This window comes from Sturnira hondurensis, unplaced genomic scaffold (genome assembly GCF_014824575.4).
Source record: "Sturnira hondurensis isolate 20B ecotype Veracruz unplaced genomic scaffold, ASM1482457v3 Scaffold0022566, whole genome shotgun sequence".
NCBI classification, from domain to species: domain Eukaryota; kingdom Metazoa; phylum Chordata; class Mammalia; order Chiroptera; family Phyllostomidae; genus Sturnira; species Sturnira hondurensis.
Genome location: NW_028095197.1, coordinates 14,951,831 through 14,971,750, shown reverse-complemented (window position 1 = coordinate 14,971,750; position 19,920 = coordinate 14,951,831). Strand labels below are relative to the sequence as shown.

At 43.8% G+C, this 19,920-nt stretch overlaps 1 protein-coding gene across 3 annotated transcripts in view; it reads right to left on the bottom strand.

The window, feature by feature from the left end:
• SLC44A1 (solute carrier family 44 member 1) overlaps positions 1 to 19,191 on the bottom strand; it is a 173,861-nt gene extending 154,670 nt beyond the window's left edge. The window contains exon 1 of one of the 3 annotated variants that reach the window (XM_037035966.1): positions 18,907 to 19,191. In XM_037035966.1, the coding sequence (XP_036891861.1) occupies positions 18,907 to 18,942 (36 nt within the window). In that variant the 5' untranslated portion in view covers positions 18,943 to 19,191. The remainder of the gene's footprint in view (positions 1 to 18,906) is intronic. The other 2 variants (XM_037035968.1, XM_037035967.1) reach the window with 2 other exon arrangements.
• Positions 19,192 to 19,920: the final 729 nt, after the last annotated feature.

Sequence of the window (19,920 nt, the reverse complement as noted above, 5' to 3'; positions counted from 1 at the left end):
ACATATATGAATGGAAAGAGTGATGTGGGAGATACAAAGACAGAGAATGAACTTCCACGGTGCAAACTCATGTAAGGCATGGTACACACACACACACACTTTCTAAGATCAATTCAGCAGAAAACGTCTGGCCTTATAGATTCTTGGGAAGATTAAACCCTCTTACACGACTCAACATTTAACACCTGTTAAGTGCAGTATTGGTGCTATTAAAGATAGGAAAAAGTTTAAAAAGCCCTCATCTTCAACTTGCCAATATAAAAAAGAACAAAACAATTCTTGTACTAGAAATACAAAACGATGATGAGACCTGAGTACCGAACCTCCATAATCCTGAGGCTAGCATTTAAGGCTACAATCTACTTTTTCAGCCAGATCTCACACTACAGATAAAAACATGCTCCCTTCGTCCCAAACCACTCTGCCAAGGACATTTGCCTCTGACACGTCTATGTTTTAGCTCATGCCACCCCTGCAGGCTAGAGTGCCTTTACCTGTGTCCCGCTGAAGTTATTATTCAATATTCAAAACCAAATCCCATTCCTTTTCCTTCACAAAGCCTTTCCCAGGCCCAGTGGAAACTACAGAGATTCCTTTTTAAAAATACGACACCAGGGAATATAGAAGAAGAAGAAAGGAATAAAAATATCTGTACCAGTGGAGTTACAGCATAAATATGAGATCAAGGATTTGTCAGAACTTTCCAGAAAACCATCAGACCATGCATGCTTCATAGAAAATGAACAAGTCTAACAAGGTTTGACAAGAAGAATCCAAGAGGTGAAAGGAGGGCTGTCAAGATTATGAAATAACAAACACAACACAACACAAAAAAATCGCAGCAGAATCTGAGACACGAATCTTGGAATTATAAAACCATAGGACTTAGAGCCACAGTGGGTCTTTTTATCTATTATTCAAACCGGACTAAGAAGCACGTGGGAAAGTAACTACTGGTTACCCAGAGGGCATCAAAGAACAGAAGTCAGGGTTTTACAGGTTTAAGACACTGCAAAGATGAAGCCCTTAACTCTACCAGAGGGCGGCTGACTAAATCTGGAAGAACGCCTCTGCCCAGAAACTGGCCCTATCCGAACAGAAGGGCTTTGGCGTAAAAAGGGGGAGGCGGAAGAAATGATGGGAACTGATTCTATAGTGCATTGTTCACTCAACAAACAAACACTGGCTGACCATCTTCTGGGTGCCAGGCCCTAGCCCAACAGAGGGGAGACAGCAGTCGACAAAAGAGACAAATCCTTGTGCTTGTGGAACTTAGGACGGGAGAAAGGCAATGAAAATGCATAAGTGACGTCAGGTGATGATCAACCCCCCCCCCCCAAATACAGCTGGGTAAAGAAAGGGAAAATGACAGGGCATTGGAGCAGAAGGGGCATTCAGGTNCATAAGTGACGTCAGGTGATGATCAACCCCCCCCCCCCCAAATACAGCTGGGTAAAGAAAGGGAAAATGACAGGGCATTGGAGCAGAAGGGGCATTAGGGACGGAGGCAGCAGGTCTGACAGATCAGAGGGTAGAGCCAGGCGGGGAGAGGACCGGCCTGACAAGGAAGGAAGACCAGTCCCTTTTTACGGAAAAAAGGGAAGCATCGCCTGGAAGGCCCTCAATGTCACACTGTCACACTTCAACGGGATGGGTTGTGCACAAAACCTCACTGCTGGCCCTGTGTGGCCCTCCCTACGCACGCACTCGGAAACGGAAATTGAAAGAGCATCTCAGGTGTCTGAGCTGACTCAAAGAAATTCACACAGCTGGGCAAGAATTTAGAGGTCAGTTCGTCATAAGTACATAGAAAAGCGGGTAAACAGCAAAACAAGACGCCTATTATCTCCAGAGCAACAAAAGACTACGTAGGAATGATGAACTATTACATGACTCAGCTGTGAGCTCCCTGAGAGCAGGAGCTGTCTTATTTGCTGCTATTTTTTCCAAAGCCCAGCATAATGCTTGGAACACTAGCAGGCACTCTTAAAAACCTTTTTTCAGTAAATCCTGACACTTTCCACACAAGTAAGAAAGCCTACCCTTACAGGTATCACCAAAATTTATTAAAATGAGACTCAACATTGGTCTGTAGACAGTGAAGCCCTCGTAGGTGAGAGATTTCAGAAAGAACCCTACAGTGTTGCAAATAAACAAGCTTACTCAAGCATTTACAGAATGTCTTCTACAAGGTATACCAGTGCAGTATTGTGAACACAGAGAGGTAAGCCACTGCTTCTCCTGTCTCCCAAGGAAGAGTTCCCACCCTGGTGATCCAGACAAGTTACATGCCTGCAGACTTGTCCAGCACAAAGACAAAGGGGATGCCCAGTGTGACGTGAAGGGAGAGCTCAGATTGACAGCTTTGCAGCAGGTCTGAAAAGGTGCCAGCCCACATCAGAGCTGTGGGAGCAGATCTCATCAAGAAAGTGAAACTGATGTTGCAAGCACTCACCAACTGAAATTGAGATTATCTAAGGTGTCTGAGCTGACTCAAATTCACACACTGGGCAAGAATTTAGAGGTCAGGATAAGTAAACAGCAAACCCGGCAACTCTTATCTCTAGAGCAACAAAAGATTATGTAGGAAGGATGAGCTCTGACGTGACTCAGCTGTAAGAACACTTACATGGTCCTAAAGATTGAACACTGATCCAAACAAGATTATGATATATCCACAGCAGAAAAATGAGGGGGACATAAAATATGTACATGGGATAGGGACAAAAACAGTGTTGTTAGAAGACAGCATGATCTTTATCTTCCACAGTGGAGGCCAAAATTAATGCCCAAAATGGAAGAATCAGGAGGCAGCATGTTTGGACACAAAGGGGAAAAGCAAAAGACTTACATTTCCAAGATTTAAAAAGGATGGCCTTGGGGCAGCAATAAAAGGGGGGAGAGGCATTTTCCCCTTTTTATTGAAGTTATTGGGGTGACACTGGTTAACAAAATTATACAGGTTTCTGGTACACAACTCTGTAACACATCATCTGTACACTGCATTGTGTGTTCACCATCCCAAGTCAAGTCCGTCCACCATCGTTTACCCTCCCCACACCCTCTTCTACCTGCCCCTATTGCCCCTTCCTCTGGCAATCACCATAGTGTTGTCTGTGTCCATGAGGGTTTTTTTCAATTCCTCCACATTCCCCACCCAGCAGGCCCTCCCCAACAGCTGTCAGCGTGCTCTCTGAGTCTGTCTCTACTTTGCTTGTTCATTAGATTCCACATAGGAGTGAAATCACATGGCACTTGTCTTTCTCTGATTGGCTTATTTCACTTAGTTTAAGGTTCTCCAGGTCCATCCATACTGTTGCAAAAGGTAAGATTTCCTTCTTTTTTAAGGTTGAGTAGTATTCCATTCTATAAGTGTACCACGGCTTTTTTACCCACCATTCTATTGATTGACACTTGGGCTGTTCCCACATCTTGGCTATTGTAAATTATGCTGCAATGAACAGAGAGGTGCATATATTCTTTTGAATTAGTGTTTCAGGTTCCTCTGGGCAAATGGGGGAGAGGCATTTCTTAAGCAGAGAGTAATAATCCTGATAGAAATATCGGACTCTTTAAAAAATACACGTAAGTATAGCTTTGATAAAAATAAAAATTAAATAAATTCAAAAATCAAAGCATAAGAATAATAGTATAGGATCTGGAATCATAACATTTAGAAATAGCTGCATAAATTAAGAGTTTTTAAATTTAAAATGTACCTACACACAAAACTTGGTATGCACTGAAGGTGGATTTCAGCTGTTCTTCAGATGTTCAGTTATTCTATCTGGCTAATGGGTAGAGCATAAGAACCAACCATAAAGTTATACAAACACAGAGCTCAGTGGCGCAAAAAATATATACATTTCTAATAACTGTCTGAGAACAGACTTAACTGTTTCAGGAAGCAGTTAGTTCTCTGCTGACGGAGGTATTTAAGCTGAGTCTAGATAAAATCCACCTAGTGGATGTGATACCACCTTAGTGGTGGGTCAGATGGCAGACCTCTTAAGCCCTTATCTATTTGGGATTCTGTAAGAGGATTCCATGTAAAAATCTCCTTTGAATTAGTAACAGTATAGAGCACAACAGGACGAGAAATGCTTGTACGTAAGGAAGCTCAGGCACATCAGGACACGTGGGCTTTTTCCTTCTCCCCGACCTCCATCTCCGTTTAGCTTCTGATTTTTCATTTTAAGTCTCAAGTATGTTTACATTTGACTATAAATCCCTTTATATATTTTTGAAAGCAAATGAGGTACACATACGTAAAGAGTGGAGGAAGAAATGCATGCCTAGACACCTAAAGGAGAAGGTGGTCTGATGTAGCAGTCAGAGATGAAGTAAATAATCCCCCAGGACCCTGTGGTTCAGCAGCCGTAGGACCTGGAACAGGTCGCCGTACCCAGTCCGGTCGGAGACTCTGGGATCACGACAACAGCACGTGGGCTTCCTGGCAGGGTGAAAGGGCAGAGATGCCAAAGATGCAGAGGAGCAGCAAGAGAGCCGCCAGACATTCGTGAACAACAAAAGAATACTTTCGCCCTGGCTGGTGTAGCTCAGTGGACTGAGCGTGGGCCTATGAACCAAAGGATCACGATTCGATTCCCAGTCAGGGCACATGCCTGGGTTGCAGGCCAGTTCCCAGCAGGGGACACACGGGAGGCAACCATACATTGATGTTTCTCTCCCTCTCTCCTTCCCTTCCGCTCTAAAGATAAATAAATTATAAAAAAATTAAAAAAGAATACTTTTGACTTGCCCCACTTTAGAGTTTCTAGAATTTTGCATTAATAAAGAACAAAAATCACATCTTTGCTTAAATGGTGGTCATTTCGACATAAAAAAATTAAACATAGCACAGGTACCATCCTTTCTATGGGACTGCCTCAACAGTCAATGTGCCTTGTCTATAGACTCCTGAAACTCTATTAGTTTCTACTAAAGGACAGTATTTTTTTTCTTTCACTTGGTATAATAAAATACCGTCATGCCTACAGGTACAATATAACCTACAGTTTATTGAACTCCATCCTCACCAGGTAAGTATAGACACAGGTCACACCTCAAAAATAATGTCTATGTTCCTTTAGGGCACTTTTGTATTATCAGCTTAGTTTTAAAAATTAGTTTAGCATCTACCAAGAAATTACCAGTGCTTGACACACTGTAAACCAGTATAAGCTTTGGCTCTTTAAGAAAGAGATTCAGGTCCGCTCGGACACTGTGGAAGCCCCTCCTCCCCTCTACACTGTCTCCTGCAACAGAGGGCAGACTTCTGGAGGGAGACCCGCATTCTGGTGGAAGACCCGCATTCTGGTGGCATCCGGTACTTAGCCTGCTGAACTGAACCAAAACATGCAATGGGCCAAGACGTTTCTCTTTATTCTGTCAACATTCTTGATTCTTGTACTTTTTCTTAGCAGTGCCCTCCTACTCCCTCAAGGTCAGGTTCAAAAGCAGTAGAATTAACTTAAAACATTTGGAAGAGTCACTAATTTTAATTTTCAGGTTCACGCCTGTTGCTCTCCATTGATACACTTTGTTTTAAAACAGCAATTTTGACAAGTATCATTAGCATCATAAACTAAAACTTTAGTCTCTGAATACCCCATCCACATTTATTCAACCAACATTTCTTGAGGCTCTCTTATTCGCTCAGCCCAAATAACATCATCTCTGTCCTTGATTCTTTCTCCAACAAAAGACAGTCAGCATTCATTCAGCAGGTCCCACCTCTGAATGGCTACTTGGAGAGCCAAGCAATAACACAAGTGCCCCTAGTGTCCCCACCGCAGACCCAGAGGAAAGGGGAAAACCCCCCAACACAGGTGGCTGGTTCCTGCCTGCTGCTGGCCCAGCTGGCCTCCCAGCACTTCAGATTCTGAAGTTTCTAATGTGAAGGATCCTTTTGTAAACCTCTCACTGCTCCCTGACTTAGTGGGGATCTCAAAACTATTAATCTGAGAGACAGTTCACAAGGCATTTTTACATGATCGCAGTGTACTAGAGTGACTCGACATGTATGGACACCATTTTGCCCCCGTGTTAAAGAACACGCTGAGGCTCTGGTTCAGATCTGCATGGCGCTTCCTGCCTATGGGTGACCTGATCCAGTCCCATTCCTGCTGCTGCCACACTCACTGTTGTTGTCGCTTAGAAGAATGTAATTGAGAAGGAGTATTTTAAGCACTGTTTCTCAAAATGTGTCTGCAGAACAACAGCTCAAAATATAATGAAAAAAGTTAAGGACAACTTAAGTTCAATGAAGCCCAGTTAAGCAAAGTTAAATCGGTTTCCCAGAGGTCAGGGTACGGAGCAGAGCCTTAAATATGCTGGTAGGCACAGTGACTCTGCACACAAGGAGAGAAAGGGAGGTGAGTGCGAGGTGTTGGGAAACTGGTGTGGAATGAGCAGGCATTTCCCAAATCTTGATGTCAGGCCGTTTTTGGAGGACCATCTTGGAGGGGGGTCTTGGTGCTTTGGGAGCACCTCCTTGGGGAAAAACTGATGAAGGTATCTTACATAAGAACACCTGTATCCTTAAACAGGATGGCATGTAGACCCCCGCCCCTGCGTACAGAGCCTGGTGAGCAGCAGGTCCCAGGGAAGCGTTCCCGCCCACCAGGAGGCACCCTGCTTCTGTTTGCTGGTCACTACAACAGCCGCATGTGTCTCCACTTGATCTTGGCTTACTTTCTCAGATTCAACTGTAAACTTTTAAAAAACCATCACCAAAACTAGTATTGCATTCAATTTTAAAAGGAAGTGTCTTATTAAATGTATTATTTCTAATCCTTCATAACTGAAATCCAAAATGTTTTTCTTGACGTAAATGTATGGCTAGGTTCAAAGTGTATTTAATATGCTCGGCTTAAAAGTTGATATCTTTAGAACTGTTTTTACAACACTTGACGTTTTTAGAATTGTCATGAAAACACAAAATCACATGCAGAAGGGATGTGAAAAAGCTTCAGGGCCTAACAAGCAAGGAATAAACTGCTTATAAATATGCTGAATGTTTAAAGTGCAGTTTAAAAAAAATCCAGTTTTTTCCCTGGTGGTAAAAAAACCTCTGCCTTCATATTTAATCCTAATGTGCGTGCTAATCATTTGTGCCAGTGAACTTGGCTGTGGCCATTTCCTTCACCCTTCCCTTCCCTAACAGCTCTCCAGAGCCTTGTTGGTATTCATTATTCAATGATGTTAGTATCAATTATATTAACCCTTTCAGAGACCATGGCTCTCCAAAACTGACTAAATATACACAAACGTTCTTTCTCTAAAGCTGTAGTCTCAAGAATCTGAGTCAAGGGGAAAGGACACAACACCAGTCCCAGCGAGTAAACGTGTCGCCATGATGGACTTGTTCAGACTGCAGTTCTTCGAAGAAAATGCAGAAAGGCCCAAGAGGAAATGCACAGTGGTTGAGGGTCCCCAGAGTCTGAAGTTTATAACCATTACTTACACAGACTCTGCCCCAAAGTTTCACACTTTGACCTCTAGTCTGAGGTGCACTGATTTAAAACCAACCCCCTACACAATACCCATATGCACTCACACAGACACTCTTTAAAGTGACAGTAAATGCTACCCCCCACAATCTCTTACTTTAAGTGACAGAGAAGTGATATCTAGGTGCATTCAATATGCTACTTAAATGTAGTACTCTCGGTACAGCAGAGAGAGGGAAATCGCAGGGCAGCGGGAATGACAGGCTTTCAACTACTCTGGCTTTACACCAATCGGGGGAGCTTGGGCAAGTTAGCAAAACTTGCAGAGCCCGCTGCCTAACCTGTAAAATGGGGATGACTCCAGTGCCCATGTGAGTTACTAGAATAAAATGAAATTACATGAGAGCAGACAAGTAGAGAAGCGAGCGCAGGGAACCCCTGTTGGTCACCACTATTCCCTGCACTCGCTCCCTAGTTGTCAGCTCTCATATTTCACGCCCTGTCTTTTGCCTCAGGGACCACTCATCCTCAAAACCATGTCCTCTATGCACATAACCCAAAGCATTTTCTGAAATCTAGTACTGAGTCTTCAAGTGCCTGTGGGAGATTGCTGCACAGAGACATTAATGTCAAGATCCCCTCAAACTCAGTCTCTATAAAAGTGAATTCATCTTCTCCTTCCCAGATACTAGTCTCCATCTCAACTTCCATGTCTGTTGATTACAATACCTCTCTCCAATTATATGACGTTCTAAACTGGTTTTTATCCCTCTCGTTCTTCATCCCACATTTCCAGACTCAGAAAAGTCTGTCCTATTTCGACTCCATAATGTCTCTTCTCGTTCTCATTTACAGTTTGGTTCCAGTCAGTGAACTGCCCAAGTCACTGGTTACCACTTCCCTCAGAGACAATGCCGTCAGATGAATCTCCCTTAAGTCACCCTGAACACCCTCCACATCAGCCCATTTCCCTCCCCTTCGAATACCAATGCCTTCCCTGCATGTAACATCTCTCTATGCTGGCTACAACTACTTTGGAAACTGACAGTAAGTTAAAGGTTTCCTTGCCTTTGCTCTTAACTGTTCCTTTTACTGGTGTTCTCCCTGATTTCCCCTAAAACCTCGCTACCCTACTCTTTCTAAACCCCATGCTTCAAGGCCAGATCAAGGGTCATTTCCATGAAGCCTACTCACCAACTAGTCCATCCTTCTTGGTTTCCCCATTCCCTGAACTAATCACCCGATTTAGCCTGCTCTTATTATGCTATTCATTTCACCCACCACATTCATCTTCTTGACACAATTTAAAAGTCAGGGTTCCTTTTCTAAATCCCAAACATGGGATTTGGGGAGGGGGGAGGGTTAATGAATATAAGGACACCCAAGAGATTTAGTTTATATTAATATGGTAATGTCTGACATATCTTCATGGGATGTACTGTTTGCTACAAGCCTATGAATTGTATCAAAACCTACAAGCCTAGGTTTTATCATTGTTCCCATTTTACAGCTGGTGAAACTGAGGCACCAAAAGTTAACAGATTTGGCCCAAATAACCCAGCTGGTGACAGAGCTGAGATTCAAAACCTTGGAGTCTGGCTCTACAACCAGTACAAGACGGTGTCCAATTCTCTGAACTCCAGGTGCCCTTCAGAGCAGCGGTGGGGAAAGAACTTCCTGTTAGGACAGCAGGTCCATTAAGGGAGGATCATTCCGTTGGGGATGATGGCGAAATGAGACACATATAATAGGCTAAGTTCAATTAAATTTTATTTTAAGAAATTTTACACCAGAAACAATTGTGTTTAAAATTAAACTTTTTTTGCTCTTACAAGTAATGCCATATGGAAAGACTCTTGCATATGGAATAGTTACACTTTGGGATTACTGAAGGGTGCTAACTTTTTATGGTGTTACCTCTGCTGACAGTGCCCTGAGAGGGTCATTCCAATCTACCCAGCACAAATCAGAATACTCGAGTCAAAACCACATGAGCAATTGATATCCTTCTGTTAACTTTTATCAAAGTCACACACGTAAAAGGGTGTCTCTGCGCTTTAAATTGAGTTCATCTGGTTATCAGCAAGACTGAACACATTTAAATACTAGCTTACTATTTCCCCTTCTGTAAATTAGCTATTTGTTGCAGAAATGCAACTTTTATACTGAAGCTCTTTATATCGTAGATATCCTAAATAGTGATGTGAATCTTCAGCTTTATTATTGCTCACATTAAAAATAAATAAATAAGAAAGAGGAAAAAGGCACTCTATTGATCTTTCTCTCTTCTAGTACATTCCATTCAGTAGTTTATGGCTCCTTAAGTATATCAGATAGGATGGGACGAAAAGGAAGGAAAAAGAAAATTTTAGGGAAAAGAAGGAAAAAAATGAGAGGAAAAATGAGAAGCAAAGATAAATACACAGAAGTGAAAAGTCAGAGAGGATGTTTCTAAAAAAAAAGGGGGGGGAAACTGAGGAAACCAGAGGGAAAAGGTTATACTGACCCCCTCAAGGTTCTCTGGGGGCCCACTGTGTGTGGGAATACTAATTAGCTACTTAACCACTGTTCCAACCTCAAATGCTCCTCTTTATCCTGAAGCCACCCTTGCCTGAGAAGGGAAGAGGCCGTGGGGCTGGGGCAGAGAGAAAGGGCTCAGCAGTGGCTGGGGCAGTACCCCTGGGGGGAACAGGAAGATAATTGTGTGACTTCCAACTATGAACTGTGACAAGTTTTATAATGGAGCTATCAGCGAGATGTTAGGGAACCCTACAGAAGTGTGATTTAAAGCAGAAAATGGCAGAACTGTATAGCAGATACTATTGGCTGCCTACCGAGTCACAAGATCCTATTCTTGTTCCTGAGTTTCTCTGCCCTCCACAGGACTCAAAGAAAAGTCCTGGTTCATCTAAGGCAGCCAGGAGGTCCTCTGCCTCCCCCTCACTAGAAACTGTTTAGGGATGAGTTTTCCAGTTAAAGGAAAACCACTGGAGTTTGTTAGCTCAGCAAAAGATAGCTTGGAAGAACCAATGGGATCATGACAAGAGCTAAGGGAGGAATAGCTACCTTCCTCCAAGTGACAAAAAGAGAACTCAGGTCCTTGTTGACATCACCAGGCCACCGAACTAACCAACCTGGAAGCCATCCTACCTCCAACATTTATAAAGCAATAAATTTTCCTTAAGGTTTCAGCTATTTAGATTTAAGGGATATTGTTTTCTTTCTTACAGAGGAATTCATCCTAAGTGGTTCATAATGAAAAAAATCTCACAAGATTACAGTTCTACAAAAAAAAAAAAAAGCAGCAAGCTTTAACACCTTTACTGCTACTGGAATGTCTTAAGTAAGTAACCTCCTATTTTCAATTTTTCCATCTTTTTGCTATTTTCCATTATGAAAATATATCCAAAAATCAAATACTTCCGTTTAACAATTTTCAGAATATCTGTCTGGCAACCTTAAAAATTAAAATAGAAATAACTTTCTAGAGTTTCCTGACTGAATTAATGTCTAAATATTTGGTTCTGGAATGTTGCAGAGAGTAGCTAAAAATAATAAAAATATATAAAAATAATAAAAATATTATTTTTACCAAAAAATACATCTATTTAACAAATATTTAATTGTTAAATTAAACAATAAATATTTATTAAATTAAATATTTGTTAAATAAAACACATGATATGACTGATAAGAAATCACAGAGAAGTCCACCAAGAGGGGAAAAAAACTAACACATCCCAGCCCAGAATATATTTAAACATCCTAAAAAATGCAAATCTCTTTCAAAAATCACCTCTTAAATAAGTACTGGGTTGGATGCAATGCATTGGAACATTATGCTATGCTATACTCCAAATAAATGAGAAAACAAAAAGTACTAAAAGGGAAGAAATATCATCGTGCCAGAAAACATGGGCCATTTTCATGGAGTGAGTTCCTGCAGCAGAGGTAACAGGGCCTCTTCAAAGAGTGACGCTTTCCCTGAGCTTAAACCCTTTTTCTTTACAACACTACACATCAAGTCCCATCAATCTGCACACGCTAGAAAAGCACCAGCACTGTAAATCCAAGTGGCCATTATTGGAGTGGACTGGTTTTTCCCCACCCACCTTGACCTGGTAACTAACACCTCAGAAAGTACACCTGCTTCATCACACATGAGGTGCACACTGGCAACATATAAGCTGCTTAAGACTGCTGCTAAAAATTCTGTTCAGAATCTTCTAAAGTATTTGTCCTTTAAAAAAAATGTATTGAATTTTAAAACAGCAGAATTGTTAAGATAAAAGTTCATCAGCATCCATCCTTAGATGTGAATGTATTCAAATACTGCATGAGCACGCATCATATACCAGACGCCAGCTAAGCCCAGGGAATAGCAGCAATGAGCAAAGCAGATGTGGTCCATCATCACCAGCTGCACCTAGAAGACCAGGGGTCAGCAAACTTTTTCCGTACATAGTTACGCTTGTAGGTACTAAGGGCTCTCCCACAACTAACTACTCGACTCTGCCTTTGTAGCATAAAAGCAGCTACAGACAATACCAGGGAGACCCCAAGCCTCCCAGAATATACTTATAAAAATTGTGTATTGTTACATGTTTAAGCTTTAGTTACTTTCAAAGTACTTTCCATCTGCTGCAATACCCCTATTGAGACATTTTTCCACTGCTCAAAACAGTTTTTGAACTTGATTTTGATGCCTTTTAGAGCTTCTGTCGTTTTTTGTTTCATTGCTTCCATGTTGGCATAACGTTTCCTTTTGAGGACTTTTTCATCCAGGAAAACAAACAAACAAAATGTCAGTAGGGGTGAGATCAGATGAATATGGAGGGTGGGACACAGAGGTCAAGCCACTTTTTGGTCAAAAACTGCTGAACACCTAGCACGGTATGGGCAGATGTGCTCATAAATCACCTGTTAAGAAGTGGACAAACACACTGAAAGTCCTCCAAAAAATTCACTGAAGCTCCATACAGCCTCTCACAACAACGCCAGCTGGTACACTGATACAGATGGGTTCCTAGAACACTAACCTAGTGGGGGAAGCCTGTACTACAAGAGGCCCGCCCTCTAGAAAATAATTCCATTTTGCGGGGGTCCCCCCTCACACATAAATGAATGTGTGTGTATGTCCCAATAAACACTTTATCTGTAGACAACGAAATTCAAATTTAATATAATTTTTATGAAATAAACTTCTCATGCAATAGTGTTTTGATTTTGTCAACCATTTAAAAAATATAGATATCATTTTTAGCATTCTAAGCTTGCAAGCCACACAAAAACAGGTAGCTGACCAGATCTGGCCAATGGGCTATATAGTTTTGCCAACTCCTGGTTTAGACTGTAATATTAACTGTGCAATTATTTGCTCAAGTAGAAAATACACAAGGCTGTGAGAGTTTCACAAGGAGGCATGGCCTGGTTTGAATGATCAAGGGAGCCTTTCCGAAGCAGTGACCTCCAGGCTGGAACTTCTTTACGTTTTAAAGGGTAAATGGTAGCTGGCCAAAGGTAGGGAGAAAAGCACAGGGCCTTCCAGACACATGAACAGCATGTGCAAAAGCCCCAAAAGAAGGAATGCCCCGGAGGGAATAATTCGTGAGATTAAAACACAAAGACTGAGAAATACGTCATGAGGTGACGCTGGAGACAGAGAACAAACCACACAGGGTCTTGCTGGCTAGGGTCTGGGATTCTGGCCTTTGTCCCAAGAGCAATCAAAAACCACGAAAGAGTTTCAACTAGGAGAAGGTCACAATCAGCTTTGTATTTTTAAAGGATCACTAAGACAGCAGTATAAAGAAAAATTAGAAGGGAGCATGAATGAATAGAGGGAGATCTGTAAGCAAGGTTCTGGCCAGAGAGGACAGAGGCTTGGACTAGAGCGCTGGCCGTGGTGTTCGGGTTAAAGAGGCGAGATGCCATGACTAGATAGGAGCTAATGAAAGGCAAGCTCCCTACGTGATTCAGGTGTCCAGTTTCTACAGCAGGGGAACTTAAAAAACCTCTGATGCCCAGGCAGCACTCCTGGACAATGAAAGGAGAACCTCTGGGAGTGGGACATCGGCATCAGTGTTTTTAGAGTTTCCAAGTGTTGCCAATGTGGAGCCAGAATTGCAAAGATGAGAAGGCCTAAGACATTAACACTTAACAGTACTACAGAAAAATCAAGAGTAAGACAGTAACCAGGTTTCTAGTACTTGCTACCTCATAAGGTACCTAGCTCTCTGCCTCAACTACTTCATATCTCTTAAATTCTACTTTAGCTCAACAGAAAAGTGAGGTAGCAGGGCAAGTTCTTCTCTAATACCACCCAGAATTCCAAAAATCTGAGCCAAAATTATCAAATTAAAATATTTTCCCCCTTGGTGTCGAGGGGGTGGCAACAGAAAACAGCTATTAACCAATCCCCAATAGCAGAATATAGACTATATTTTTATAAATAATCATCTTCCCCAGTCAATAACATTTTTAAGGATAGAATTAACACATCAAAGAGTATTTGATAGTATTTGTTAAGCCTGGGAACATTCTAACTAAACAACATTTACTGTGTTGCTCCCTAGGTAGTAACTGCAGAGGTTCACAATAAAGTTCACAATAGTTGCATACCTTTAATTTGGAAGTTCCTTCATCCAAAATTTTACTGAGTGGACCTTCTCTAAAGATAAAGTGAGCTGCAATGTAGTATCTGGGAAGCAGGCATGTGAACACAAAGGGGGGCCCAGTACTCAGATTCAGAAGGCCTGAGTTGAGGTTTGGGCCACTCAGAAGCTGTGTGACTTCAGCCAAGTCTCCCAATTTCTGAATCTCAATTTCCTTAGCCATAAAAATGGAAGTAAAATCAACTTCAGAGTTACTGTAGAAATTAAAATATGAAAATGGCTGTGAAAAACAGCAATGCATTTGTACATCCAGACAAGTTTAACACTACCTTTCATTTACATATTTTGAGGGTTGATCTTCTCTGCTACCAGCAGATTCTGAAGAAGTAAAAAAACAAACAAAATTGTCTTCGTACTATGACTTGTCGTTCAGTTAGCACAGATCTACTCTGCTGGACGTACTTTAAGGGAAAAACTTAGTTTCTGCTGGTAATTCCAGCCACACTCTTCCAATTTCATTTTGATCATCTGACTTCAAATTCCACAAAGCAGATGGAAGACTACAGTTTTATTAAAAATCTATTAAGGAACGGTTAGCCTACGCAAAAGTTAACCAGTATTTTTGAACCACTTGATTGTTCTTCATTACTCCCAAGACAAGATACGAAAGCTTTAAAGAGAGAGTTAAATGTATAGCTCTCAGTGTGAATACCACGGGGCAAGACAGTAGACAAGTCCAATTTCTCCGAAAGTCAGACAGATAGGGGCAGTTTGTTCAATCAGAAAGGTTGTCCTCCACCTTTCCAACAATTTCTAAGGTGAGAACTGAAGGACACAGGACTTCAGAATACTTGCAGAATTTCCTGGCCTCCAAGCACTGCTGTGAGAAATAATAATCTAGCCATTAACAACCAGGACTCAGGGCAATGTGCTAAGTAATCTTTCAAAAGCTTCCTTCAGTCCAACTGGTTTGTCAATGGGAAAGAACATTTAATAAATCTGAAGATTTACAAGTGAACTTTGAAGTTTAACATTATAGGAGTAGAAATTATATCAGGTTATAACAGAACAAGTGAATTATGGAAAGTTGGGAATACATTTTAGGAGTCTTGGGGAGGATCAGTGTTGAGAAAAAAAAAACACAAGAAGACTACCTCACTTTTACATTCACTTCAAAGAGACTTTTAGGTCAAAACTATCATATGTTGGCTTGTTTTGAGCAAATATTAATATTACCAAACAACTTGCAATGGTCACTAAAAAGAAAACAAAACATAATTAAGAGTCTTATAAGAGCCCTGACTTATTAGCCCTGGCTGGTGTGGCTCAGTGGATTGCGTGTGAGCTTTGAACCAAAGGGTCAAGGTTCGATTCCCAGTCAGGGCACATGCCTGGGTTGCTAGGTCCCCAGTGGGGGCCACGTGAGACATAACCACACACTGATGTTTCTCTCCCTCTCTTTCTCCATCCCGTCCCTTCTATCTAAAATAAATTTTAAAAATCTTTTAAAAAAGAGCCCTGACTTATTAGACACACTTAAGATTCTTAGGTGTACATACTCAATACAGCACAAATTATTTTGCCAAGAATTCACTCCTTCAGCAATGAAATACATGTTAGTAAAGAATGTAACAATTTCCTTTCATCTAAATCTGAAAATAGGATAATTATTTGGGTGACAAACTATGATATCTAGATACTGCTAAGAATATGAAAATACCAGGACAGACTACAAAAGATTAAACAGTTTGGAAGACCATAACCTCTCTTAAGAGAGTCTAAAACAAAGCAAGAGATGAGCAAAAATAAATCTATTTCAAAAGTGAATCTCTACTAGAAAAAAAAACCACGCCATATTTACATTGATAAAACCTGCCAGGGCTTTACCTTTGTTGACAATACCACTGAGAAAAGCTAAGTTGAAATGCAGATTCCTTCAAAGCAGTGCTTTGATGTGCCTCCCAGGTTGTCATTAGAGTTTGCAGACAAGCTCTTTCAAGATGGTACAACCACTGTTCCGACAGAAATATAAGCATTGAGCAAAACACCCGGGAGAAACGGAAAAACCTGCTCAATTTTGCCAACTGATACTACCACTAAGCAAAGGTGAATTTCAAGTTAAACAGTTCATATCTGAGCCTAGAAAAGGATGCCTGGATGAATGAGTCTACCAGCCCATGAAAGCAAAACAACCAACACTTGGGTCAGGGCTGAATTCATATTCAATGTTACTTGGCGGCTAGATGTTCAAATCTGTGTATATAGTTCTGTTCATTGACGGAGCAACTATTGCTGAGCAACTATTATGTACAAGGTACAGAAGGCACTGCAGTGGATACAAAAATAGAGAAAACAAAAGTAATTCCTCTACTCAAGCAGCTTACAATCCAGCAGAGGGGATGAAAGAAACATTCTGCCTGAGAATATAATAGAGGCTTCTCAGAGAGGTTCTAAGTGGTGTGGAGGTGGCAAATTGAGAAGATTTCATCTTGCCTCCCTATTTTGTTCAGATGCAGTATTATTCTAAAGCTGGTGATGCTCCTGAAAGGAGCGTTAAAAAGTCAGCAGACTGGTAATATTTCACAAATGAAGAATGATGCCAAAATCTCAAATAAGGGGGAAAAATGGTCTCTCTGGCACAAAACCTGCTCCTCTATGCTCCACTGAACAAAACAAGTCCCTAAAGCTGAACTTAAAGGCATGTGACAGGGGCTGGTTGGTTATAGGAATTCACAGAAAAAAACTGCACCCCTTGGGGTGCATGACATGTGTCTTGTCTGCAGAACATGGCTTTAAGGAAACAGGTCTCCGGGAGGAGGAAAAAGCAAAGCGAATGCATGTGACAGCATTCTGAAAAGTCTGATAGGAAGCTAGACAAACGCCAAGACTCACTCACTACTTGTTATTACGGCTGCTTTGGTGGAGCATCCATCCCTCCCTAATTTAACTGTTCAGGGACCGAGCAAGCTATCCATAAACTATTAATACTTTCCTGTCTTTAAGGTATTTTGCCATCATAAGAGGATGTAACGTTACCCAGTTCCTAAAAGGAAGGAAATATAAAAGATACCTTTTTGGTGACAATAACATTTAAGTAAATATCTGATGAATAACACCCAACTCGATTCCCCCTCCGTCCAAAAATCCCCACCCAGTTGAAAGGTATTGTGTAATTTTACACCTTTATTTATTAATATGAAAACCATGGTCTCCCATTACATATAGTTTTTCTTTGTTATTTTAACAAAATGAGAAGGTTTAACTAAACCAATCAGCCTAGTGTTGGGGGGGGGCTACGGATAAGCAAACACAGAAGGAAGGAAGAAAGGAAGGATGGAAGGAAGGAAGGAAGGAAGGGAGGGAGGAAGGAAGGGAGGGAGGGAGGAAGGGGAAGGAAAGAAGAGGAAGAAAAAGAAAGAAAAGAACTGGAAAAACAGGATGGATACTTGATAAGGCATACGTGTCCTCCATTCATCTGCAATTCTAGTCATTTTCTAACAGATCTCAGATTTTGAGAACAACTATGCAGGTTATTTAAAACTGAGTTATATATAGTCATTTAGCAGCAGCAGAACACTCTGGCATTATCACAGATGCTAGATCTCTGGAGGAATTTTTTTCCCCAAACTAGAATTTCTCTTCACTAAGAACCGACCAGCCTTTATTTCTAAAAACAAGAGCCCTTGTCTCCCCCTAAAACAAACAAATCAAACCACAGTAAAATTCTGCGCTAATGAAACTGTGAGATTACATCCCAGGCGTTGTCAGAGCCTATTTTTCACGCACCCCCACCAGACAGTTTGATGCAGTATCCCTGATTGCTTTTTATCGTATTTGTAAATACACTCACTAATCCACTAAATTGGGTAATTTACAAACAGGTCCTCTCAGTTATTAGTGGCTAGCAGTCAAGTCTCATTACATTTGATCTTTACACAGTCGTCTAAACATTTCCACCCAGGTTAAGGGCTCCGATCCGCAAGAAGAGAGGGAGGTTGGCAAAATTTGGATGGGGGCAGGGTAGAAGCTAGGAGAAATCTCTGCATCTCAGCCCTCGGCGACAAGACTCAGCCAGTGCCCACAGAAAACTAAATTCGGTACCTCTTCCTCCTGTTACACTGGCAACAAAGAGGGAGTTTCCATAACGCTCCCGTCACCCACCAGGTGCCCAATCTCCTTCCCTGCCCAGTTCCGGCGCTCCCGCAGGGGCCTCGGTGTGCACAGAGGCCGCGGGGCCCGGGGTCAAGGCACCACGGAGGGATGCGGTGGGAGACGGGCGCGCGGGATCTGGGAAGTGGGCCGTGGAAAGGCTCCGGACCAGCCTAAACACCTGAACCCGTCTCGGGGGCGGCGAGCAGGAGAAAAGGGACATCTAATCGAGCAGAAACTGAGAAAAGGTGGAAGAAGGGTGAAGAGCCCCTGCTGGGGGCACTCCTCCGGGGAGCACAGACAAGAGTCGGCGGGCGGGGAGAGAGGAGATGCCACCGAGCTGGGCGCAGAGCAGCCAGGCCCGGAAGACGAGGGAAGGGGGCTGCCACCTGGGGCAGAGAGGAAGCGCCAGTGCAGCCTCTACCTGCAGGCGGGCGGGGCGGGCCGCCCAGGTGTGACTGGGAGGAGGAGGCCCAGCGGGGAAGGGGAGACCGGGGGCTGAGGGCGCCCTGCGGGCTAGCAGCCCCGGAGCCCGCCGGGGGCGTCAGCGGGACGGGCGCGCGGGAGAGCTCGGGGCTCCGGAGTGCAGGTGGGCTGAAGGGAGCAACGCAGACCGCGGGAGGCTGCGGGCGCCGCGGCGGCGCGGGGGAGGCATCCCGGCGGGCGGCCGGGAGGCGGGAGCCCCTCACCTGCGCGGCGGAGGAGGCGGAGCTGCAGCAGCCCATGGCGGGGCCGGGGGAGCCCGGAGGCGGCGCCGGGCGCGCAGCTACGCCCCGGAGCCCCTCGGCATGCGAGCCGGCGGGCGCCCGGGGAGGGCGCGGCCTGGCCCCGCACGGCTCGGCGGCGGCGGCAGCGGGTCGGACGGCGGCGGGTACTCAAGAGGTGGCGCGGCTCGAGGTGGACGCCGGCCACATCCCACGGCGGCGGCGGCGGCGGCTGCGCGGCTCCGGCTCGGCTCCTGCTGCTGCAGCTGCTCTCCGGCGGAAAGGGGCGGGCGGCGGCGGCGCCTCCCCCTGTCCCCCGCCTCCCGCCTCCCGCGCCCAGTCCCTCTCCCGCTCCCTCTCCCGGGCCGCCGCCTCCTCAGCGCCTCGCGCGTCTCCCATCAGACTCCCCGCCCCCAGTGCAGCGCCGCGCGGGCGGCCGAGCGGCGGCGGCCAAAACGAGGCCGGGCCCTTTGGCGCGCGTCGGAGCCTGCGCGGTGCCGATCCCATTTAGCGGTGGCACCGAGGCAGAGCCCACTCGGGGCGAGAGGGGCGCCGGGGCTGAGGCGCCCGAGGGCTGGGCAGGCTCTCGGCGTAAATGGGGCCGGGTTGTTTCCGGACCCGGGGGACACAGGCGAGGCACGCGGAGTTGCTCTCTGTCCCCGCTAGGAGCGCAACGCGAGGTCCCCGATGGCTTCCGACGGCAGCTTTTTATCCAGAGGAAAGGGTACACAATAAACCTTCCACGAAGAAGGAATATGTGATAGAATGCCAGGAGAAACAAGCATCTGTTGCTACCGGCCCCATTTTTCTGTTGTGAAAACTGGGCCTTGAAGGGGACCAAGAGCCTAATGAGGTGCACCCCCAAGGTCAAAATTGTTATAAAGACATAAAGTTCTCCAGGTCTCTCAACGCAGAGCAGTATTGGATCGGAACTAAGTTTTCTTATAAAGACGATAGTCCACAATAAGCGAGTATTAATTCATGCATATTTTTGAAATT